Source organism: Peromyscus eremicus, chromosome 8a (genome assembly GCF_949786415.1).
Source record: "Peromyscus eremicus chromosome 8a, PerEre_H2_v1, whole genome shotgun sequence".
NCBI classification, from domain to species: domain Eukaryota; kingdom Metazoa; phylum Chordata; class Mammalia; order Rodentia; family Cricetidae; genus Peromyscus; species Peromyscus eremicus.
In genome coordinates this window covers 80,187,560-80,212,806 of record NC_081423.1, presented here as the reverse complement: position 1 = coordinate 80,212,806, position 25,247 = coordinate 80,187,560, and the positions used below count along the sequence as shown (strand labels likewise).

The following is a 25,247-nucleotide window of genomic DNA, read 5'->3' as shown; positions in this document are numbered from 1 at the left end:
AGGTATGAGGGAAGATCCAGGGACCCTGCTGCAGGCGGGAGCTAGCATAAGGCCCTCTGGCAGGGATGGGGACAGAGCTTTTCCCTGGCGAAAGGCCAATCAAGGTTTAAATGTGAACACCTGTAGGCTGTGTAGTGCCCGTCTGCTCTGTTGGGGGCAGCAGGACACTCATGGTTGGGGATGAGGTTGACAGACTGAGGGGAGGGTCTTTGGAGCTGGGGGAAGGTCGGTGAGCAGTGATGTTGACCCTCTGACCTTGACCCCATTCCTGCCCCAAATAGGAGACCTGGATCGGGGGAGCCATTGGGCCCCCGTGGGTGCTACATTTGGGGTCTTCACTGGGCATCCAAGCCAAGCGTCTGCTCCTTATTCCCAGAAGGAAGATCAGGGCTGTCTGTCTGTCTGACGAGGGGCCCATGTTTTCCATGTTGTTACTGTCTGTCCTCCTGTCTGCCCCAAGTGATGTCTTTGTCCTTTTATTCCCTGCCCCTCCTCCAGTCCCTGGTCTCTACCCCGAGGGGAGCCCCCCACACCCTGGTGACCTCCGAAGGGACAGCTCCTAAAGCCCTGCCTTGCTGCTCCCCGCCCCCTGGCCCAGCCCTCCTGCCCCAGCTCATTCAGCTCATTCATTGGTTTCCTCCTTTCCTGTCCCTCACCCAGGGCTCCAGCGAGCGGCGGGAGGGAAGCCGGCAGGACTCTGTTCCCTCTGTTTAAAGTCTCCAGGTTAGTAAGCCAGGAGGGAGCCCACCACGGCCACCTAGTCAGCACCCTCCCCTGCTTGCGAAGGGTCACAATGGGCCACTGGGAGGGCCGTCCCCAGGGGGCCAGGCATACGTCAGGGGGAGGGGACGGCAGATCTCCAGGTGGGGAGGGCGTCTTGCCTGGCAAATCTGTGTCTGTGTGCACGTGTGCATGTAAGTGTGCCTGTGTGAGCTCACAGGCATGTACGTAGGTGTGTGTCTGTGTGGGCTGGGCATGGGCTAGAGGCAGGCCACCTCTGCCGGGAGATGAGGCCCCAGGGATTCTGCTGGGGTCGGGGAGTGGGGGAGGGTAGGGTAGGACCTGGGTCAGGCGACCTCAGGGCTTGTTTTTCAGTCGCCTTATCCCTCAGTATCCACTTCACTTTGGAGAGCCACTGAGCCGGCACAGGGTCCGGAGGGCAGGAGAGGGAGACCCGGCAGGGCCATGCCTTGCCACCCTGCCTGGCCAGGGCTGCCTTAGGGAGCCAGGTGGAGGGGCAGGCATCTTGTAATGTAGCAGCAGTCTAGCCTCCAGCAGTGACATCTGTCCCCCACGCACCAAGGTGATAGCTGTCCCCCACTGACAATGCTGGAAACCCCTATCTGTCCCTGTAGAGTGTCCTGAGACCTATGCTGTCCCACCCCATCGTGCAAACATTGACTCAGACTCTGATTCCCTGGAGGCTGGGAGCAGCTCAAAAAGTGCTAAGGCCTTTTGGAACCCGGACTAGGCAGCCCCCTGCCCTCCTTCTGTGCTCAGAGCACTGAGAGTCAGGGTGGCCTGTGTTCGAATCCCCATCTAAGCCATTGTAACTGTGTGGTCTAGGGAGAAACCCTTCCCTTCTCTGAGCTTCATTGGTCTGGCCTATGGGTCACAGTGAGAATTTGCGTGTGACACGTGACAGGCTGTGAAGAGGGACAGGCACTGACCAGTGGGGGTCCCGCCCCCGAGCAGGGAGCAGGGTGCTCTGGAGGTGGGTTCTCTTTCTGCCTCCTGCCCAGGGCTGGGCTGGCTGTGCCTCGTTGCTGTATGGTACTGCCCACCTACTCCAGAGGTGAGGGGCTGCAGAGCCCATCTGGGCGGTGACTCGGTCCTCCACCCCCCTCCTTTGATCCCCAATCCAGGCGGACACGGTGGGGGGGGGGCCCTCTTCACTGCTGTGGCTGCTGCCGCCGCCTTGATGGCTTTTTAATAACTTTGCTCTGAGACAATCTGCGGAGCGCTCGTTTGTCTGCCTCTTAATTAAAATTACCGTTTTCCTAAAAGAGCAGCCATGCTCCTGCCCTCCCCAGCCTCAGCTCCTAACCGAGAAGGTGGGGAGGAACCAGCACTCCCAAGCAGGCCTGGTCCTCCCCAGACCTCTGACAGACCTCAGGGGGCCTGTGGGAGGAGGCCTGCATAGCAGAGAGGCCAAGGCCTTCTTTTTCTGCCTACCTGCTTCTGGAATACCCCCAGTGATTGGGGAGGGGGGCTCACTACCTCCAGAGACTTACTTCCTGTATTCATAGAAAGGTGTGGCAGATCCCGGTCTTGCCTTGTTCTGAGTGGAAGATACGGATGGATTTTAGAATGGGTGTGGACGTTGTTAGAATGCGTGGGAGTGGGAGCCAGGACATCCGGGGTGGGCTTAGTCCCTGCGTTGCTGTTTTTAGGTAGATCTGTGGGTTCCTCAGGCTCTGAGGATAAGGCAGTGGAATACAGGGTGCAGGTACAACCTGGCTGGTGTGATGAGACCATTAGCTTCTGGTGGCAGTGCTTTTGGGGACCCTGTGAGAGTTGTGAAGGCTTAAGATCTTTGTAATGATGGTTCCATAGTTCACTACCTCCTCTGCTGTCCCCAGAGTGGCAATGAGATGCTGTCTTTTGTGGGGGACAAGGCGGATATGACAGGAAATCATGTAACATGCCCAGACTCAGACAGATGATCCCAGGCTCCAACCCTGCCTCCTCTCACTGTTCTGCCTTCCTCCCAAAGCCTGTCTTGAGTCTAGCTTCAATCTTTCATGTCGTTTGGGCAATAGGAGAGGCTGTCCACTCACTTTCTGCAGGAGGCATTCCTTGTTAGTCCTGGATCCTGAGAACGGACTGTGAAGTTCGTCTCCCCTCATCTCCAGTCCTCTGCCACACCTTCACCATGTCCTGGGGAGATGTACCCAGTTCCACCAGGCCCGGTTTTCTGTTCTCTACACTGGGTCTTCTGTGGCTCCCCTTCTGGGACTGTATCTGGTGTATACATGGTCATGTAGTCAATCAACAGTCAGCACAGGCCTGTTGTGTGCCAGGCAGTGTGGTGATGCCAGGACATATGAATCAGTTCAGCAGGACATGTGAATAGTCCTGTGACCTTTGCTCTTGGCCAGGATGCCTAAATAACAGGGTGACCAGGAGAGCAGTGACCACCCCAGGGACATGTACTGGTCACCTGTGGGGAGGTCAGGGCCCTTCTCCAGACCTCCCTCCCTCTCTGCTTCTGTCCCATCCCGGCAGCCTGTGATGGCAGAGTGGTGACAGGTGCTGAGCCGCAGAGATGACAGTGCTGCTCATTCCCCCATAATTACCGTCTGATGAGACGCCAGAATTAGCCACCGCGTGAGCATGGGCATCAGATGCGGGCCCAGTGCGGGAAGTGGCTGGGGGCGGGGAGCCAAACCTCTCTCCTTTTGAGCCCTGGGGCCCTGGGCAGCAGGACGGACTCAGCACCAAGAGAGGGAAATGGGCCGGAAGGAGGAGGCACTGTGTGGTTCATGTGCATCAGATGTCCAGTGGTTTGTGGTTTCCCAGTCCTCAAGGTGGCTGGGCGCATCCTGGAGATGGCTGGCGTCTGGACAGGGCTGCTGTCTACTAACTAGAGACCCACAGGTAGACTGAGTACATGCTGTGTGCGTCTTGGCTCCACAGTGCTGGACTGTGAGGACCCGTGGTGTTCAGAGCTGGGGGCCCTGCATTTGACAACCAGGGCAGGCCTTGAGGTAGATGGATGGCTGGGAGGAACAAGCAGAGAGAGTGAGAGGCACGGGAAGCTCAAGATGAGGCAGTGTGATACTCCAGAGGGGGCGGCAGGAGGCTGATACATTGAACACAAAGCTGGACTGCTCCTGTCCTGGGCAGTCTCATGGGGCAAGTGTTTTTGTGGTGGTGGGGGTAGGCAGAAGGAGGTCCTCTAGTACATCCCTAAGACCTTGTCTGAACTACTGGAGCCGTTCTGAAGGACACCAGCTAGGAAGGGTGGGGACACCAGGGGAACTTCTCTAGCAAGGCCAGTGCAGTTGGGAACTGGAAGCCAGACCATTCACAGAGGACCTGTCCAACAAGGAAGGTTATTGGTGTAGCAGCCTCCTTCACCCCCAAAAGGAGAGGTCATAACCTTCCCCCGGGCCCTGTGAGAGTCTGGGTTCTCCTTACAGCTTACTTTCAGGAAGAGGAGCCCACAGGATGATGGACACCTTTACTATAGTGAGGTCTCCATTCCTGGAGGCCTCCAAGCCCTGGCTGCAGGGCTGGTGAACAGGGGAGACTGTTTCTGTCACAGCCTGGGGCCTGATGGGGGAGGGCTCTGAGCCTATCAGGTTGAAAAGGAGGCTTAGGAACTCTTCCAGAAGCCTGCTCCTCCGCTGCTCTGCAGGCTGCTGTCTTCCCGTCTGGTCTGTCCATCCGTTGCTCCAGCCCTGGAGACCAGGCCTCCAGTCAGAGGACAGTGGGCAGGAGGGTTGGGAAGTGAACAGATGGGGAACTGAGGCTCAGTAGTCGAGGGTACTGGGAAAGGAGAGTGGGAACCCTGCTTCTCAGAGCAGGTGCTTCCTCTCATCTGTGCCCATCTCGGGCAAAGTCACCCTTCCTGGGCTCTAGTCTCCTGACCTACACAGAGAGCAGCCTCCAAGGCTCCTTTGAGAGTTAAGTGAGTCAGAGCTGCTCCCTTTGAAGTGTCATGCCCCAGGCTACACAGGGACAGGCCCTGCTCCTGCCTCATTCCTGCTTTCTAGGCAGCTCACTGGCTGGTTTCAACTTCTCTCTTTTCCCCCTCCCTCCCTCCCTCCTATTCTTTCTTCCTCTTTTTCTCCCTCCCTCCCTCCCTCCCTCCCTCCCTCCCTCCCTTTTCTTTCCTCCTCTTTTTCTCCCTCCCTCTCTCTCTTCCTTGTACCCAGGATGGAGCCCAAGGCTTTGCACTCTACCACTCAGCTGTATCCCCATCCTTTCCCCCGACTTCGTTGTTTGAGACAGCTTTTAAAGTTACTCCGGCTGGCCTTGAACTCTCTCTGTAGCCCAGGCAGGCTTTAGCTTGTGATTCTGTGTCAGCCTCTGGAGTAGCTGGGATTACAGGCCTTCACATCAGGCCCAGCATTTCCCCTTTAGTAGTGCTGGGGATGGAACCCACCACCTGCCCTGTACTGGGAATGCATCATGCCCTGCCCAGGGTTTCACCCTCTTTACTCAGGGGGCCTGAGTATAAGTAAGCAGAGGGAAGACCCCAGTCTTTAGTAGGTACCAGGGCACAAGGGCTTGCCTCCTCCTTCCAGCCTGCACTGGAAGATTCAGGCTGGATAGCAGAGAGAACTTGCCCTGGCATCGTGCAGTCAGCCAGGCTTTACTGAGCCCTTTGTAGCCCTGGCTCCTGTGGCCCCTTCCTCTAGACTGCTCAGACACTAGCCTTGTGTCCTAGGGAGAGAAATGGGGGCCAGGGGGGCTAGAGTGACCTACTCTGGAGGGGAAGCCTAGGGGCCGGGTGTCAGCTGATAGGAGCTGGGTGACCACGTGCCTCACTTGTACCCTGGAGGAGAGGCCAAGCCTCTGTACCAGCAGAAGAAGGACCCCAGGAAACCTCAGCATTGGCACTGGCTCGATGGTTATCGTCAGAGTCCGCGGCCGTGAGGTCGATTGGGGCTTGATTTCGCTAGTTCCAAACAGACCAGACACATAGGGAATCGAGGGCAAAGGTGCCAGTTGGTGCCTCTGTGACATCCCCCGTTGCCTTTGGTTTGATTTGTTTTTTGAGATAGGGTGTCACATACTCCAGGGTAGCCTTGAACTCTTTTTTTTTTTTTTTTTTTTTTCTGAGACAGGGTTTCTCTGTGTAGCTTTGGAGCCTGTCCTGGAACTCACTCTGTAGACCAGGCTGGCTCCAAACTCACAGAGATCTACCTGCCCCTGCCTCCCCCAAGTGCTGGGATTAAAGGCGTGCACCACTGCCTGGCTGGCCTTGAACTCTTGCGTAGCCAAGGATGACTTGGAACTCCTGATCTTCCTGTCTCCACCTCTCAAGTACTGTGATTACATACACCTGTGACCAGCCATCAAGCTGGCATCCCATGGCTGTCCCTCCAAGTTGGAGCTGCGCTGCTCTGACGCAGAGGTAGGACAGTCTCTCTGGGGACTCAGGCACAAGTGCCATGTATAACCACAGCCTGGCTAGGACTTGTGTGTCCCTTTGTGTGGTAGTGCCCGTGGAGTGGGCAGCAGAGCTGTTGGGGCTGGGTAGAAGCTGTGGGGGGTGGTACCAGGTGACCCAGGCGTGGTGATACGTGTGTGTGTGTGTGTGTGTGTGTGTGTGTGTGTGTGCTCACGGTGATGGCCGAAGCTTGATGCTGAGACTGTGACAGGTCATCCCCAGGGGAATGGTGTCTCTAAGGAGGTCACTGAGCGGTCTGGTGAGGCAAAGTCTGCCCAATATTGAGGCCCAAGATGAAAACCTGGTGTGGAGTAGACTGGGGTCTCTGTCTTGTCCATCCCGCCTGTGGTCACACCTCCTGCCAAGGTGCAGTGGCCCATGTAGGTGTAGGCAAGCTGGAGGAGAGGGGACTCTGGCAATCTCTAACTTGGGAGGCTTGGTGACTCCCTCTTCCCTCCCTCCCTTCCTCCCCCCTCCCTCTGGGTTGCTGCTTTCCTCTCTGGTTGCCTCTCCAAGGAAATGTGGAGCTGACAGGACATCTTCCCTGGGCGCATGAGCCGTGGTGATGCCGCGCGGGCAGGAGCTAGCTTGTTAACACTGTTCTGTGTGGGCCCACGCCAGGGCTGTTCCAGCCTTTCCAGCTCCCTCTTCAGATGGAGGGTGACGGCTCCTTCCTGCATGTCCACCTCCCCTTTGTCGGGGAAGCCAATTAGTCAAGGCTTCATTGGAAGGGAAGAGAGCCCACAGCCCCACCTGACAGCTAGCGAGAGGCACTGAGGCTGGGGTAGAGGAGGCAACTGGCCTCCACTCACCCCCGTGGCCCCACGTCCTAGGGCAGTGCACAGCTTGAGCACCTGTCTGTGATTAGCTTTATTTTGTTTTTGTTTTTTTTTTTTAATAAATGAGAGGACCGAGGTCTGCAGAGATGCCTGACCTCCTCAAGGTCATATGACTAGTTACTGGCAGAACTGGGTTTGAGCAGAACTGTCCTAGCTGCAGATTCAGTGATTTTTGGTAATGCCACAGCTTTGCCTGCTGTGTGTGGGAGGGAGGAGCTGGGACCAGAGGGAGGGCTGCGTGTTTGAGATTTTGATTTGTGGCTCATTTGGAAATGGGAATCATGTCTGAGTGTGAGGAAGGGCTGTAGAGACAACCTTGAATCGCATATGTGAACCCCTCCCAGACTGGGCTGGGGAGCTGGCCTGAGGTGGGGCTGTCACCCCTGGCTTGTGTCTTCTGGCCTGCCTGAGTGCTGCTGTGTTGTATGATTTGAATTGGTTTTTATGCCCCTGGGCCCTGCCCCTGGAGAGGGGCTCCCTTGGGAGCTGCTTTCTGGGAAGTGGCATGGTAAAATGAAAATGTCCTGGTCCCCGGGGGCCCAGCACACTTGGCTTGTGCTCCTGCCTTGGCCCCTGGCCTCTTTGTGATTGGTAAGGTCTGTGCTCTGGGTCTTAGTTTCCCTTCTGTGAAAGATGTTTGGCTGAAGTAAGAGCACCATGGGGTTTTTTTGGACACCGATGGGATCGGCAGGAGAGCATCATTATGGTGGCGTCAGTCCTCTGTCTAGGAGACAGGAGCTGAGGGAGGTCACAGCCTGCCGGGGTCATTGAGCCACCTGTGCTGGGCTAGGCCAGTCAGTAGACTTGTGTGTGCCAGGACTGCAGAGTGGATGTAGCGCCCTGTCAGGCTCTGCGGAGCTGGCTCTTCCCAGGCCCTCCCTCTACCCTGTCTGGTGATAGTCAGTTCTGGGGTACCCTCAACTTATAGGTCTGCTCTTCAGGACCATTCAGTGTGGCGGAATGGTACCTCTGCAGGAAGGAAGCCTTCTTAGTTGAGGGTGGAGACAAGGCCCCACCCTGAAGAGGCCCTCAACACCATGAGGAGGCCCCATCACCCCCTAGGTGGATGAGGTCTGAACTTAGAGAAAGGCTGTGTCCTGCCCCTGGGAAATAATGCTCAGCTGGATGCTGGAGTCCAGGTGGGGCTGGGGGCTGTTTGGAGGTGAGATGGGCAAGTGTCATGCTGTACTCAGACTAAGGGGGAAGGGCCGTTCCCACTGGGCTCATGACAGAGAACCCAGACATCTAGCTGAGGTGGTCTCCCACCCAGGAAGCATACTCTGTGGAAAGCAAGAGAAATTCCACAGGGGGCTGGGGAAGCTCAGACTCCGCCCCACTGCTCCTTCTAGGCAGGTAAGCTCTCCCTCCCGAACCCTGAGGAGGTCCTTTAATTAGATTCCAACTCGTTTAACCAACTAAGTGGCCTTCGGTGGGTTTTAAATCTGCGCAAATTGGTTTGTGTTTTTCTGCCTGCGTGAGGTTGTGACTGGCGGGGGCCAGTACCAATCCTGTGCCCTCCTGGCTTCTCCTAGGGCTCTTCCACCTCTCGTCCTGCCTGATTCTGGATGCCTAGCTTCCTAGGAATGGAAAAGAACACAGAGACACAGGCAACAGTCTCCTTCCTGTCCCTTATCCCCAGAGAGGGAGGCCATGGGTGACCTCCCAGGCCTTCATATTCCCAGGAGAGTCTGTCTTGAAGCTCTCTAGGATGGCTCTGTAGATAACTGAGTGGGGTAGGGGGAGCCCTGGTGATGTCACCAGCGGGCACGCTCTTGCCTTGCCCACCTCGTGTCCGTGGCTAGAGACCCCCGAAAGCCGAGTGCACCTTTAGGAAGCCAAGCGCTGCCTGGCCCCCTCCCTCTGTCTTCTCAGTTCTAGATCAAAGCCAGCCCTCCTTGGGACCCCAGGGATGATAGTTTTCTGTCACTTCAGTGTCTCTGGAAGTCACCTTTATTGTCTAACCACCTTCCCCCTTTTCAGCCCCTTTCCTCCCAGCGCTCCCTCTGTGGGGTCCCCTCCTCCTTCCTCCTTGTCCCCCCTCTGGCCCAGATGAGGTTGTACCATGATGACCTGGCATCTGGAGAGTGGAGCTGGGTCGTCAGAGCTTGGAGAGTCGCAGGGTGCAGGCGTGGAGGTCCCTGCTGGGAGCTGGGTGGGAGCTCTTGTCTCAACCTCTGTCAAGCTTGCTGCTCCCCTCCAGTCGCCCTTCCTCCCCACCCCCATCTCGGAGGCTCTTGTTAGAGTGACAGGGAGACTCAACAGGGCGCTGGGCATTAGCAATTTAGGGGGATATTACACAGGAATGTTTACAGAAAGGCAATTGCCTGGAAAATGACTTTGGTGGCTGTGGTATGGGGCGGAAAAGCTGGTTCTGGAAAACAGACACAGATGGGCTTCTGCTCCAAGGACCCACAGACAGACAAGCAGGGTGAGAGGCAGGGCACCCATAGGCCACAGCGTAGGCCTCCCCTGTGCAAACAGGGCCTGGCTCCTAGGACCCTGGCATTTAAGAAGCAGGTCTGGGCCTCTGACCTTTGTCCTCTGGCCTCCAAGCTCACCAGGCTTTCAGACTGCATCAGGTGCCAGCAGGATGAAGCTGTCAGGCAGTATTGACCTTGGCAGCGCCTCAGGGCTGCTCCTGGGTGACTGACTAGGGCGCCTCTTGCTCTGGCTGTAGAGGGACACCAGGAGCTCTGAGGCCTGCACGTGTGTGTGTGTGTGTGTGTGTGTGTGTGTGTGTGTGTGTGTGTTCACGAACAGGGTACTGTGGGGTCTGAAGCAGGCCCTCTTCTTTTCTTGACATCGGTTACCTTTCCCCTTTGCCCTGACTGGTGGGGACGGGAGTTGCTGTCACACTGAGAGTGTCTTAGTCCTCCCCTTTCTGCTGCACCCCCTTCCCTTTGGGCCCCTGCTCTGTCCAGACCGTGGATCGGGAATACCTGTGACAGCCCCTTCTTCCAGGAGAGCAATCTTGCCTAGCCTCTTGGGTCCATGCAGAAGGAGCTGGCCGTCTCGGAAGTTCCGAGCGTCCTTTCCCGCCGCTGTCTGTCGCTGCAGCTCTGGTGTCCTCTCTGTTTCCTCTCCTTTGTCCCCCACCCCCTGCACATCCTCTTCTGAAGATGATGTCATGTTCCAGCGCTGCCCAGCGACAGGCAGGGGGACAGAGTAGATGGTGACATCCAGAATTAAGAAGCCAGGTGGGGATGAGAGTGAAGACTTAGGAGATGGTGTGTCATTGAGATGCTGGGATCTTCGTTCTTCTAATGAGCCACTGTGATCTCATGTAAAAGAATTCGGTGGAGGGTAAAAATAAATCAGGCCCATAAATAAGCTGGGGGAGGGGTGTGGAAGCTGCTGAACAAGTAACAATGTTTCTATGAAGCACCTGCTCTTTAATCACAGCCAGCCACTAGGGGGCGCCCACTGCTTCCCATCACCCCACGGGACACCGTCCCCTTCCCTGGAGCCAGGCCCAGCAGAGGTGACAGAGCCCCTTTCTAGTCCCCATGCTCCATTTTGTCAGTCCCTGGCACCTGCCCGGTCCCCTCGACTTCCCCACCCAGGAATCTTAGAACTCAGCATGCTTGTCATCCAGTACTTGGGCAGGTGGCAGAGGCCGGACTAGGAGTTTGAGGCCAGCCTGGGCTACACAGTGCATTTCAGGATATATGTACAGAATGTGTCTCAAAAAAGCCAAAAGGGGAAGGGAAAAAAAAAAGAACCATAGTGGGCCTTGTACATATAGGGTCCTCAGAAAGAGGGGAAAAAAAAGAATCATAGTGGGCCTTGTACACGTAGGGTCCTCAGAAAGAGGGGAGACCCTGCAGCCCTCCTTTAGCTCTCTGGCTTTTCTAGTGCCACCCCCCTCCCCCAGCACACCCTAGCCCTGCTTCCCCACTTGCTGAATCCCTGCCTCTGCAGCTCTCTTCTCCATCCCCATACTCCTCCCAGCCTAAACCCGGCCAAATCCACCATTGATCTGGTCCCTGGGCCTGGAGCCTGCCGCCAGCTCTCTGGACCCATCCATCACCCTGGCTTTTTTTCTTAAACTGCACAGTCCAGAGAGAGTCAAGGCAGCTTGAAGACTGTGCTGGGGTTGGCTCAGAGGGAATGGGAGAACAAGACTTCCTAGCCAGGAGTGTCTCTCACTTTCTCTCCTTGTCACGGTTCTCCCCTGTGGGGCAGGGTTTAGAGGTTAACACCCCAGTTTTACAAATTAGACCCCTGACTCATCAGGGGAGGTCCTGCTTGGCTGAATATATGAATGATTGGGACTCCTGGGGGGAGGAGCCGATTCAACCCAAGTGAGAGTGACTTGGCCACAGTCTAACTTCAGATGCCCTGGCTCTAAAAAACCAAGGGAGTTGGGTGTACCTTAGTTGGTACAGTGCTTGCCTAGTGTGCATGGAGCCCTGTTTTTTTTGTTTTTGTTTTTGTTTTTTGAGACAGGGTTTCTCTGTGTAGTTTTGGTGCCTGTTCTGGATCTCGCTCTGTAGGCCACGCTGGCCTCGAACTCACAGAGATTGGCCTGGCTCTGCCTCCTGAGTGATGGGATCAAAGGCATGCGCCACCACTGCCCAGCTTGAGCCCTGGGTTTGATCTCCAGCTCTGCTTAAATCAGGCATGGTGGCTCATTCCTGTAATTCCAGCACTCGGAAGCGAAGGGGAGAGGATCAAGGCTATCCTTGGTTACATAGGGAGTTTGAGACCAGCTTCAGTTTATGTGGAACCCTGTTGGGGTCGGGGGACAGAAATAGAAATAGAAAAAGAGAATGAATGGATACAAATGAATTTCCTTTGATTATTCCTGAGCTGACTCCCTTTTCAGGCCAGGTTGGTCCTCACAGCTCCGCCAGGCCCTGTAGAAAGACATTCAATATATCCCCAGCAGGACATCAGGACTCTGGGTTCCTTCATTCTCTGAGCAAAGTCTACGATCTCCAAAGTTCTTCAACTGATCCTACAGCCTTTTAGATCCAAGCCTCTCCTTCTCCCTACCACCACCATCCTGGGAGAACTGGGTAGCCCCTAGGGTTCCCCATGGTCATCGCCTGCCTTGGTACACTATCTCCCCACACCAGAAATGCTGATGTCTTCCCAAGAGTAGGGAAGGAGGTATATGGTGCAGGGGTGAAAGAGATCTTCTGGGGCCAGGAGGAAGTCCATGTGTGTCCAGAGTCCTCTGGGACAGAGAGGGCTTATTGTTTGAATCTTAGATGGTCTTTTAATAAAAAACCCAGAGCCAGGTATCAGGGTGAAAGCCGAAAGATCAGAGAAGCAGAACAGCCAGACACTAGTTCTTACCGCTACGAAATCCTCAGCCTAAAGAGAATGAGTTCCTGTTTCCCCCTTCCTTACATACCTTTCTCTGTTCTGCCATATTACTTTCTGGGATTAAAGGTGTGTGTGCTTCCCAAGCAAAGGCATGAGATCTCAGGTGCTGGGATTAAAGGTGTGTGCCACCACTGCCTGACCTCTGTGTCTAATCTAGTGGCTGGCTCTGTCCTCTGATCCTCGGGCAAGTTTATTAGGGTACACAACATATCACCACAAGGGCTAGCAGGAGGAGAGGCAGTCTGGGCCCAGAGTTAGGTCTAGCAACAAGGCCAGGCAAAACACGCATGGACTGGACAGAGAGAGGAGTGCTAAGTGCCCATGCCCTGAGCCATGAAGGTCCCCTTCTCTGCTGTCCTCAGGAGGGTGTGACCCTCTTGGTGTCAGTGAGGGTGAGTGAAGGAGGAGGGAGGGTGGGGTCTACACCTATGGAGCTGTCAGCCTGCTCCCCCATATGACCCAGGCCGTCCTTCTCGGCTCAGTCACTGCCCACCCTGGCTTGCCACGAGGTCTGAAGCTGTCAGGAAGATGATGGCCCCTGTGTACCGTACCTAGCCTTACTCAGTCAGCAGGATTCTTCCCCAGTTTCTTTTGTTATCAGGGGACTGTTCCCATTGTATCAACTTAGTATTGCTTCTGTTAACACAGGTTCACTTTAGAGGAAACTTATCTCCTTACCACCCTGAGGAACAAGATCTATAAAACCAGAGATTAGGTCCCCTCCCTCAGATTTGTTCTAATCCTTATGAAAATAAAGGTCATAATCAATAAAGTATAAAAACACTGCTGTAAACCTCCAGCTGAGGCAGGAGGATCAGCGATCAAGGCCAGCCTGAACTATATATCAAGACACAAAATAGTTAGATAAATTAACCGTATATCTTATGTGACACACACACACACACACAGATAGATATAGATATAAAACATGTCTTCAAAGTCATCACTGTGTGTCTGGACCTCACTTGGGGAGCCTCACAAAGGATGGTAACTGTGGTGTAAGGGATAAAGGGTGTCTGGAAGGTCAGAGGTGGTGACTCAGGCCTTGAGCGTTGGGGGGAGGTAGGAGGGGGACGGACCAGAGAATACAGATAGAAACCTGCATGATGTGTTGTATGCTCAGTGCTTGCTCTACTCAATACACAGTGTCATTTATCTGGGGAGGTATGGCAGTGTAAACCTAGTGGATATTGGGTAACCCCAGGCCTACGCTACTTCCTGTGGCTTTGGACCTGCCACTGGACTTCTGCAGTTTGCCAACCATCTCAGAAATGGGGACCACAGTCATACCTACCAGACGGGAGTGTTGAGAGCCTTGGCGATGGTGGGGGGGCGGCCTTGGAAGCCCATGACTGAAGTACCCATGGGAGCTGTTGTCCTTGTAGTTTAGTGAGAGAGGCTGGGTCCTCTGGGGCTATGAACCCCAGTGGCACATGCCTGGGCCACAGCCTGGAAGAGTGTGCTGTATGCGTCAGGGTGGCTCCCCCTCAACCCCCTCTGTGTGTGTGTGTAGGTGGGTGGAGTGTCCATATGTCGTTATTGGTGGTAGAATGGTTCCTCTGTGTGTGTGTGCGCATGTGCGCACACGCGTGTGCATGCTTGTGCATAGGTGTGTTGGCACTGAGGTAGCTAGTTTTGAAAAGTGGCTCAGTCTCTTCTTTCCTCCTGTGGTTGGGCGTCAGGTGAGTGTGGCCTGGCATCGGGCCTGGTAAATAATTGTGTGGAGGGAAGAGAGCTTTCGTGAATCTGGCCGAGTCCCAGGATTCCCAGCCTTGTCTCCTTTTGCCCTAGTCTATCCTTCCAGAAGTCCTGTGGTGGGACAATGTTGGTGTGACTGCAAGCCTGGCTGCTGGGGCCTGACGCTTGGTGGACACTCCATGGGCTGTAGGTGGGATGTATGGAGACTGCTGTCTCTCACTGGGGTGACTTCCGGGGGAGAGGGCAGGCAACTCTGTATTCCTTGTCCGGAACATGGCTAACGTGGATACCCAGCAGGGCCTGCCTTCCTTAGGGGTAAGAGTGGGGGGAAGCAGGGCTTGGGGGGAGGCTGGGAGCTCGAGGAGGAGGCTGAGGGAACTCGGGAAGGGGTGAAGAGTGTGGAGACCTCAACCCCCGGCCTCCCCCACCCACTTCTGTTTGTCCTTTGTCTCCTGTACGTCACTTGTGGGTCTTGAGCTTGCCCGTGTGTTGGGAGGAGAGCTTGGGAGGGGAGGGGAGGGGAGTTGACCTGTTTTGTCTGTCTGCTTTCTCTTACGTTTGTTACAGTCCATCTCTCTGTGCCCAGCTTCTGCTGTCCGTCCATCTGTCTGTCTCTGGGGAGGGAGGGGAAGGGAGTCTCTCAACCCCAGATTTTGGGCCTCCATTCATCTCTGGGAAGAAGCCCTGTGACTGACCTTTGCCCTCACCCCACCCCCATAATTCCCTGGCCCCTGTCCTATAGCCCCCAGCTGGAAGATACAGTCCTGAATGTACATGTGTGGGGAAGGAGCTCATGGCTCCAGCCTCTCCTTCGAGAATGTTCTAGAGCACAGTGTGGCTCCTTTCCCTATCTTTTTTTTTTCCTTTCTTTTCTTTTTTTTCTTTTTCTTTCTTTCTTTCTTTCTTTTTTTTTTTTTTCAAGACAGGGTTTCTCTGTGTAGTTTTGGAGCCTGTCCTGGATCTCACTCTGTAGACCAGGCTGGCCTCAAACTCACAGAGATCCGCCTGCCTCTGCCTCCCGAGTGCTGGGATTAAAGGCGTACGTCACTGCCGCCTGGCTTCATTTCCCTATCTTTAGGAAGGGGACAGAGTGTGTAGTTAGAGAGGTGACCAGGACACCTCCAATACTCCCCACCCCTAACTGTTCCCCTGCCCAACAACATCCCCTGCCTGTTCCAAAGCCCACCAAAGAGCAACCTGCATCCAGGACCTGCTCCCTAACCCTAACTTGGAATTCTAGGTTTATGTCATATACTCTTCTTCCCCCTTTCCATCTCCCAAAGGCCTCTCTGCCCTATCAGACCCTGCCCTGCCCCACAGGGATCCTTGTGGGAGATGGGCAGCCCCTTGGCATGGCACCCTGGTGACCCTCCATCCTCTCCCCCTCTCGCAGATCCGGAGCGGAGCAGCCCCCCCATGCTGTCTGCCGACGATGCCGAGTACCCTCGGGAGTACCGGACCCTGGGGGGCGGGGGCGGCGGGGGCAGCGGGGGCCGGCGCTTCTCCAATGTGGGGCTGGTACACACCTCCGAGCGGCGGCACACGGTGATCGCTGCCCAGAGCCTGGAGGCGCTCAGCGGGCTCCAGAAGGCGGATGCTGACCGCAAGCGAGATGCGTTCATGGACCACCTGAAGAGCAAGTACCCCCAGCATGCCCTGGCCCTGCGAGGTCAGCAGGACAGGATGCGGGAGCAGGTGAGTGTGAGCTGAGGCGGGGTCTGTAGGGGGTCGGTCACCCAGTACTTTATGGCTCTCGGCGGCAGAGCTGGGAGCCTGGAGTTGGGGAGTTTTGTCCCTGGGCCGTGGCCCTCCTTGATCTTTTCTGGAGCCTGGGAGAGAAAGGAGTGGGGTTTAGTCTCCGGGTCCCTGCCATCTGCTTGACACATGGAGTGTGGATTTGGTCGGAATGTGGGAAGAAGGGCTGGAAGCTGTGTCTTGGAGGCCAAAGGAATGATTCAGAAGAAGAGAAAGGACGCTTTTGGCGCTGAGGATACTGGGCCTGGACCCAGTGGGACAGTGGAAATGTTTGGCTGTGGCACCTCTCTCAGGCCTGGGAGCTTCTGAAGGCTGGATCTAACCTGTCCCCAGTCCTAGCCTGAATAGAACCCAGAACCGGGGCCACTACTTCCTTTGAGAACACAGACTGTCTATGTGACTGAGCTGGAAGCCTGTGTGTGCCTTGGTTCTCTCCTGCCCCCCCCCCCCAGTAAGGTTTAGGGAGGGGCTGGTGCCTGTGCCTCTGGCCAGGACCTACATGGGGTAGGGTGCCTCTCTTCTCAGCCTCCCCCAGCTTGGACTCCTTAGTGCCCTCTCCACCCCAGCGCTAGCTTTCCTCTGAATTCTTTCTCTCAGGACTAGTGGTTCTATGTTTATGCCTGCTTTGGTAAGGGGGCCATTATGGCGGCTGTGTCCCATCTCTGGGAACCCCGGGGTTGTCCCCTCTGGGAGAAGGTGAACAGTGGTCCACTCACCAACATCCCTTCAGTCACATTGAGGAGTGTTGGGCCACAGTTCCTTTTCTACGTCCTACTCAGTGTGACTAGGGGTCAGAGGAGGGACATGCCCCCCCCCTCGCAGTGCAGAGATCAAGGACACATTGCCATATTTCTGGGACCTTGTTTGCCCCCAGACATCCTCTCTAGTTTGGTCTGGCTTTTGCATTTTCCTGGCTCCAGAGTCCCCCTGGGAGTAGGATTCAGGTTGGTGAGGATCAGGAGGACTTTTAGACTCACGTAGGGCCCTGACCTCCTTAGCTGGGGGAAGAGAAAATTAAACATTGTGTGAGGGGTCCTGGTCAGCTGGGAGGGGCCTTAGGATCAGGGATATCAGTTACACAGGCCTTATGGGAAGGCTACCCGGAGGAGGTGGGACCCATATGAAGCCCAGCGGGGTGAGAGGGTTTGAACAGAGGAAGAGAATGCCTGATCACAGGTGCTGGGTAAGCAGCATGGACTTGAGTGGATTTGGAGCATGGCACAGGAGTCCTTCTGGCTGGGACAGAAGACTAGGGGTGGGTCAGCGGGACATGTGGTGCCAGAGTGACAAAGTGGGGTGAGTCGGTCGGGACAGGAGGGTTATATTTGTTATGGACAGTTAATCGAATTTGGGGGTCGGGAGGCTTGAGGCAGGAGAAGGAGGAAAGGAAGGAAAGGAGTTTGGACAAAGGCAAGGGTTGTTGGTTGTCTAGATCTGTAAGGGAGTGACAGAGAAGGACACAGCTAAGGGCTTGGTACTAAGTGCTGGCCTCGTAGCTGGAGGCTGTGAGTTTGAGTCCCAGCACGGCACAAACTGGCTGTAGTGGTGCATGTCTGCAATCTCATTGCTTTGGACGGGGAGGCAAGAAAATCAGAAGTTCAAGGCCATCCTCAGCTACCAACCTGGGCTACATGAGACCCCCCCGCCCCCAGAACAGGGTTTCTCTGTGTAACAGCCCTGGCTGTCCTGGAACTTACTTTGTAGACCAGGCTGGCCTCAAACTTAGAGATCCTCCTGCCTCTGCCTCACAAGTGCTGGGATTAAAGGCATGCACCACCATCACCTGGCTAAAATCAAATTCTTGACTGACGGGGAGATAGATGTCAGTCCCTGGGAAAGCAGCAGAAATGGGTGAGAATCATGGGGGTGGGGTGAGGAGTTAGGAGGGAGTTTCCTAGGATACCAAGTGGACACTTTATATACATTTCTGGACTCCAGAGGGAACATGGCTTTAGGAGACCTGAGAGCAGTCAAGACAGAGACAGAAGTGGGGGTGGGGCAGGATGTGATGGTCAGAGATGGGGCTGTGGGCAAGTGGTGCCTATACCTCAGAAGTCTAAGTGGGTCTGGGCAGGGGTCAAAGGAGCAGTGGCCAGTTTCAATGGTTTGGGGATCAGGTATGGTGAGAACTGGGCACCCTGGTTACTGTCTGGGAGGTTTAGCAGAAAAAGCTTCAAGAGGCACCAACCAAGTCTGGCATGAAACATTTATGTATATTGGTAGGTGGAGGCTGGGAAATACTCAGCAGATAACTAGCAAATACTTCTGGAGTGAATGGTAGCTCAGTCGTGCTCAGGTTCATCCCTTTTATCTGTCCTGCCCCCATCTGCTCCTTTAGAGGCATAGTGGCAGGACCCAGGGCCCTTTCAATTGGATGGAGTCCTCTAGCATGGTGTGAAGCTGGGCAAACATTTGGAGAAGGAGTAGTTGATTGACAGAGAGACGACTTGGGGGTCAGAGGACCAAACAGTCCTCGAAGAGTCAAGTCTGGTGGCCTTGGGTAGAAGGAAGTCTCCTTTACAGAGATGGCACAGACAACAGGAGTGAGGTCACTCCTGTCCAGTCCCCATCACTGTGAGGTCAGAGGTGACCTCCTTGGGAAGGAAAGAAGGCAGATCAAGGAGTGTGCAAGAGGGCATTTAGGAACTAGAAATCACGATTCTATCAGGTGGCGAAAAATTCTGTCCTGTCAGAGGAAAGACAGACATGCAGAAAAACTTGGGGCCCTAGGTAGAGTACCAGCCGCTGTGGAGGACCCACCTCCATGACTCCAAGCCCTCATCCCTCTGCCAGAGCTTACCCTTGGAGCATCCATCCCTGCACTGTTCCATCCCCAGCGGCTCCTGCCCGCTCCCCCTAATGGGGTGTCCCTTGCTTCACACACACAGGTCGGCGGCTGGACCGTGGACCCTGTGTGCCTCCTCAGCTCCCTCTGTTCCCACCTCCACGGCGATTCCACCCCCTCCGGGGCTGGCCAGCCCGCCCAGGTGAGCCACCCATCTCCCCCCAAAATCCATGGCGGAGCTTGGCTTTGGGGAGACCCTTTTTTTGTAGGGGGGATATTGATATTTTTTATTTTGCACCCCTTCTCTTTTATGTATGAACCCTCCATTTTCAGGAAACTTCCATGCCCTGTATTCACATCTCCCCTGATTGATTCCTTATCCTTGCCTCCCCAAATCTAGCTGGAACCTTTTTGAGGGATAGTTATGATTTAAAAACAAACCAATGGTTGTTTCTCTCTTTTAAACAAGAGAACCTAGTCTTGTTCTTGGGCTTTTGGGAGCCTCTTATTACGCTCATCTTATTGCCCTGTCTATGCCCCACTCTTCGGTTCTGAGTACCCCCCCCCCCCGTCTGACCACCAGGAAGTTCTGCGTGGTGTCTTTCTTTCACCCTTCTTGTCATGTTTAAAGAACTAGGGTGTCTAGCCCTTGCTTCTGAGCCTGTTTCCCCATTCCTCACCGAGCCTCATTTTCCCTGATAGGAGAGTATATTTCAGCGTATGCTCCCAGCTCAGGCCTGGGCACTGCCAGGGGAGAAATGATAACAGGCATGGGAGGGTCAGGAGTTCAAGCTGTACCCAGAGCCAGGGAGTTTTGGACTTGATGGTTATGGTCGTAGGTAGGAGAAGGGCAGCAGCTGCCAGGTCCCTGGATGGAAGAAGTCCGGTTCTTCCTGCACTGGAGTGTGCCAAAGCTGGACTTTCCCAAGGAAAATGAACTGAAAGGATGTTGTGACCAGCTAGGAGACTATGAGGTGCTAGAGCCGGGGGCACCCGGGCTGAAGGAACTTGTCTAGTAACAGCTTGGCACACTGGGCATCATTCTGAGGGTATGGAGCTGCTTCCTTTCCAGCTCTCAGCTCCATTTTGGCTGAATTAGGAAACAAGAGAGCAGGGGGTGTGCCTGTTCTTAAGGCTGGATGAGAGAGTTGTCCCGAGTGGCCGAGTGTGGTGGGGACCTCAGACAGACGGAGGGTCGGGACAATGATAGTGATGGACGGAAGACAGGCACAGGGTGGACAGGTAGGTCGCTGGTGCCTCAGATTCCTTGGATGGAGTGTGGGTCAGAGCTAGTGCTGGGGAAGGGCAGGAATGAGGCTGGACTCGAGTGGGCTGAGTTGTGCTGTCTGCCTGTCTGGAATTCTGCTCTGATGGAAGGAAGGAGAGTTTGTAGGGGACCTTTGTTCCAGAGCTTAATAATAAACACAGCATCTTGTCATCTCTTGATACAGCTTATCACATTCCTCTCCACCAGGGATAAGTCTGAGGCTCATTTTTGTAAAGCTGAGGCACAGAGACACCCAGCAAAGGACCAGAATCACACACAGCAAGGCCGGATCAGAGGCCAGCAAGGAAACTTAGGCATGCTGGGCCTCCCGACTCAGTCGGGGATTAAGTCATGGAAGGATTAAGGGGGCAAAAGGGCGCTGCTGAGAGGAGGCTAAGGGCCAGGAAGGTGGGGGTAACTAAGACCTTTGGGGATGGGTACAGTGAAGAGGATCCTGGGAAGGGACCAGAGGTTAGACCAAGCCACAGCCCCTCCCCCCGCGCTTCCACAAGGCTGTCTAACCTCCCTCCCTCCTGCTGCAACCCGAGTCCCGGGCGGCGGGCCGGCGTATCGGGTGACCGCGGCGACGTAGCCACCAGCCTCCTCGGCTCTTCGGCGGGGCTGCGCCGGCGGGGCCGCGCCACGGGAGGGGGCCGAGAGGGGATGCGCACGGCAGCGCAACGCGCGGCGCCAGGTGGAGTCGCGGTTACCGGGGCGACCGGGGCCCGGGCCCGCTCGGCGGCGGCGGCGGCGGCTCTCGCACTGCAGCAAAGGGCACCGGCGGCGGCTGCGGAGGCGGCCGGGGGAGGGGAGAGCCTGCGCGGGTGGGAGTAGCGGGCGGTTCTCCCTCCCCCGCCCGACGCGGAACCGGGCTCCGCGCGTGCACCTGTGGCCGCAGGTAAGGGCGAGCGGCTGTGGGGACTCGGTAGCCGAGTGGGGTTCGGAGCGGGGGGGCGGGGACCTGGAGATCGAGTCCCGATCCACGGTTCGGAGGACTGGTCTAGGGGTGCGGGGCGTGCGGCTGCAGCGAGTTCCCTCCCGATCTCGGAGAAACGCCCCCTCCCTTTCCCCACCGCAGCAGGTGCCTTCCACGTGGGTCGGCCCCCTCCCCCAAATGCGGCAGGCGCCCCCTCCCCCAACCTCGGAAAGTCATGACCTTCCCTGGGTGCGCCCCGGCCCAGGGCGCCGTGCGGCTCCCGCAGCGCACCCCCTTCTCGCACACTCAGCCTCCGCAGGGCTGCGAACCGCTGGTGTCGCTGCAAACCCCTCGGGGAGGGCCGTGTGCGGCGTGGCGGTTGCAGGCTGGCGGCCACCCGGGCCCGTGGCGGAGCCCTAGGCTGGGAGCTGGCGTTTCCGTGGACTTGGATTTGCAGGAGTTGGGAGGTGGGTGTGTGCGCCAGTCTGGGGATCAAGGAAGGGGGTGCGACTCGTGGGTTGCCTTCCTCTCTGGAGGATGCTCCTTTGGGGCCTGAGGTCAAGGAGGGGTCATGCGGACACCTAGCCTACCCTAGGATGTCTGCCCAGGGGAAGGGGAAGGAGCTGAGGTAAGGTGCCCATGGGGATCCGTCCCGCCCCTCAAGGGCTGGAGTGGGCGGAGGAGGGCCAGCTGTAGGGGAAGAGACGACTCCCAAGACTAACTACTGGAGAGGTGAGGAGTCCTCACTCAGCCCTGGAGGGAAAAAGCTGTTTCCTCCACTCTAGGGGAGTTAGCTTACTTCCTGGGCTCCCTGGGGGAAGTCCCCTCCCCCATGGCTGAGAGCTTGGTCCTGGGGGATGGTTGGTTGGCTCCTGTTTTTGCCTCAGCTCCTGCAAGCCTTCACCACCAGCGGCGGGTCCTGCTAGTCTCTCTCCAGCGCAGCTCTACTGTCGCGGTCCCTGAGTTCTGGGGAGGCTAGTCCTCCCTGCACGTAGAGATGTTTTGGTTTTGGTGATGTTTTTGTTGAGTGAAGGGAAGAGGGACCCTGGGTCCCTTCTATCTCTGCCTTATTTATTAATTTATCTATCTATCTATCTATCTATCTATCTATCTATCTATCTAGAGACAGGGTCTCTCTATTATGTAGCTCTGGCTGTCTTGGAACTCTCCGGGTAGACAAGGCTGGCCTCAAACTCTCAGAGATCCACCTGCCTCTGTGCTGGGATTAAAGGCGTGGACCACTATGCTCAGCTCCCTGCCATTCATTCTTTCAGGGGTTTTTTAGACCCGTGTCATTCTCGGGAAAAAGGCTCAGAACAGCCGGGGCCAGGGGTTGGAAGGAGTGGGCCAGGCCTAGTATTTAGAACTACCCCCTGCCTGCTGGCCCTGCCTGGTTTGCTTGATTGGCATTTATTCATTGCCACAGAGGGTATTGCTACATACCAGGTACTGTGCTGGGCACAGGCCGAGGAATCTACACCTAGGCAGGGGGTCAGGGTAGGGACCAGAGGTGTCCCTCTTGCACAACAGAGGAGGAGCCTCTGCTTTCTATCTTCAGGGACGGCCCCATGGGTTAACGCCTGGAAGGTGGATGATGGCCCATCTCCCCAGGGACTTCTTCCCACTGCAGTTTTCCCCTACCAGGACAGAGAGTTGCTGGGAGACCATGCACCTGGTTCCTGCTGGGACCAGCTGAAAGGATCCCTTTTCCCCATTTGAAGAGAGGACCATGGAAGGAGGCAGGACTTGCTTGAGAAGGCTCTGGCACTCAGAGTTGCAAGTTACAGGGCTGAATGGCAGTGTCATGAATCCATCCAAGTCCCCCAAACACAAACAGCTTCTCTTCCTTTTGTACCCTTCCCAGAGCTAGCACGATCTTTCCCAAACACTGGTACCACCACCCTGTCATCTCCCTTGGGCCTGTTTGTGACCCAAGCCTTCCAGCGACTGCCCAGTGTGTGTGTACAAGCTTGGAGTCCACAGTGGGGCCTAGTCAGTGTGGCTCTAGCCAGGTCTGGCCTGCCCATCTCCTAGGAACACCAGTTGGATCTCAGTCATCTGCACCAGGTACCCTGAGTCCCTTGTGCTGAGACAGGTGACCGAATTCGGGATGGGACAACTTTTATTGCTCTCGGTTCAGTAAATCAACTCCCTGACTCACGATGATGGTGCCATCATAGCCAATGAATGGATACTGGCTAGTAGAGGGGAGCGGAGAAAGGACATTTTCTCTGAGTCTCTGTGTACTTCATACATGGCTCTGATTTTAAAAAATTAAATTTATTTAGTGTGTGTGTATGGGGGGGAGGGAGTGTGATTGCCATGGCATATGTGTGTGGAAGTCAGAGGACAGCATAGGGGATTTGGTTCTCTCAATCCACCATGTGGGCTCCAAGTATCGAACTCAGATCATCAGGCTTGGCAGCAAGCACCCACTGAGCTGTATTGCTGGCCCTTGTGTACTGTTTTGTGTTTATTTCTGTAGCTAGCATTTGTGTATGTGTGTGAACGGGTGTCCTCGCCTCTGTGGCTCTGTGGTATGCTGAGGGGGGTGTGACTGGTCTTAGACCCTCTGTGTCTTTGACTGGGCATAGTGCTAGCTAGGGTTTTTGGAAGCACATGGGTTTGAGTCGGGTCTCGGTGTGGGTGTCTCTGAGTTGCTGTGTGTTCCTGGGGCCGTTTCTCGTGGCTTCCTTTAGTGCTGTGCACCTTGGTGGGTGTGTTTGTTGTTCTGGGCGTGTTTGTGACATCCTTGTCTACCCAAGGATGTGTCTGAGTCTACCAGCTCCCGGCAGGAACAATGTGCATGTTGCAGGGAGCTGTGGATGGCTCTTGTACCCACTGTGGGGTGGGCAGGGAGTATGAGGCTTTCTCTGCAGAGCCGTCCATCATTTCTGGTCTGCAGACATGACTTTCAACATAAACCTCTCCAAGTCCTCAGCCCGGCTCTGATGTCTCCTGTGAGTCTACTCTCCATGCCTCCCCTTCGGTCCAAGGTCACAGAAGCTGTGGCTTGAGTCTTTAAGCCTTGCCCCTTCCTGTGGTATCTGAGGGCATCCCTTGTCACCTTGGGGGTACCCTGTGTCCATACAGCCTTTGCTGACCCCTTTTCCTGCCTGAAATGTGTGGCTACTTTTCATCTTTTGGAGCCAGTGATTTGGGAGAGAGAGGGATTGTGGGTCAGGTATGCATGCAGCATGGTGGCAGACAAACTTTAGTTTAGATCCAGGTTGGCATCACTAGGAAATCTGTACCCAGCAGTAGCCATCCTCAGCCCCGTCCCAGCTCCTCCCTGCCCCCAACACATCCAGGGGGCACAGGGCACTACAGCATGGTGTCCTCCCAGCGGGAAGCCTCCAGGTCCCTCTCCTCTGCCATTGGCTCTGAGGCCTGGGGAATCTTGTCTGCTCCTGCCAGGCACCCTGGGACCAGGCCATCTGCTGCCTCTGTCCTCCTGCTGAGGCTGGCACCGGTCAGCAGGGTACCCTCTGCTTTGCCAAGAACCAGCCCGCCCTCAGGGCTGTCCTTTCCTTGTTACTAACCATCTGGAAGGACCTTCCGGTCTCTAGGGAGGGCAGGGCGACCCTGGGTTGCCGGGAGTGAGGAGAAGCCTCAGGCCCCCTTGCAATCCTCTGCTGTCGATGTAGCTCCAAGTGCTGCCCAGGCTCCCCAACCACTGCCCAGTGCCAGAGGTCACTGGCAATGGTCCACTATTCTCCACAAGCCTTGCACATCCTGGCACACAGGCCTGCCTACCCTGGCCTTGGTCCCAGCTGCCACCATCTACTCCCTGTCCTTAGCCCTACTGGAGCCCCGTTCCCTTTGCAGGGTTTCAGTCCTGTGTTTTCTGTGCTTGGATCTGTAGCTGCAATTCCCACTGCAGACCACCCAGTGTCTAGCCCCCGCCTTTGACCTCTCACCTCCATCTGCTTCTTCCCAGTCCTCCTGCCTGTTCCAGGGTACCTCCTGAAGCTTTATGTGGGTCTGCTCAGCACACCTCTCTCCTATCTCCAGCCCTTCACTTTCCTGAGCAAGCTGGAATGCCATCTTTTCTGGGACATTTTACCTGGTCTCCCACACCAAGTGCTGCCACCTCTCAGATCCCGCCGCCCAGATTTATCACTGCCCTCCCCGCGAGTCTTTGACTGCCTCATAGTCATCTTTGCTTTTCCTTTACCTGTAGCTCTCTCTGAGGTCAGTTACTGTGGCTAGAAAGACACTTAAAACATCTGGAATGTTCCATCCTGCTCCCCCACCAGCAGACCTGGAACCTGCCCATCCTTGGTGAACCGGAATGATCCAGCCTCGGGAGAGAATTGAGAGGCACAGGCATTGCCTATTGTCTGTTCCCCAGAGGGTGGAGGCCCATGACCCAGGGTTGTGTACTGCAGATCTCTGTCCTGTCCCTGCCCCGCTTCCCTGGCAGCCCCCTCATAACCATCTCTTCTCTTATTCCCATCAGCAACCAAACTACTGGAGTTTCAAGGTCAGTGCGCGATGCTTCTGCCTCTGTGACCACTGCATGTCCT

General features: G+C 55.7%; 1 protein-coding gene across 1 annotated transcript in view; it reads left to right on the top strand.

The window, feature by feature from the left end:
• The window catches only part of Srcin1 (SRC kinase signaling inhibitor 1), a 59,389-nt gene that overhangs the window by 6,587 nt on the left and 27,555 nt on the right, over positions 1 to 25,247 (top strand). Inside the window, exons 2-3 of the mRNA XM_059270719.1 lie at positions 15,389 to 15,690; positions 25,181 to 25,204. Of these exons, the coding sequence (XP_059126702.1) occupies positions 15,389 to 15,690; positions 25,181 to 25,204 (326 nt within the window). The remainder of the gene's footprint in view (positions 1 to 15,388; positions 15,691 to 25,180; positions 25,205 to 25,247) is intronic.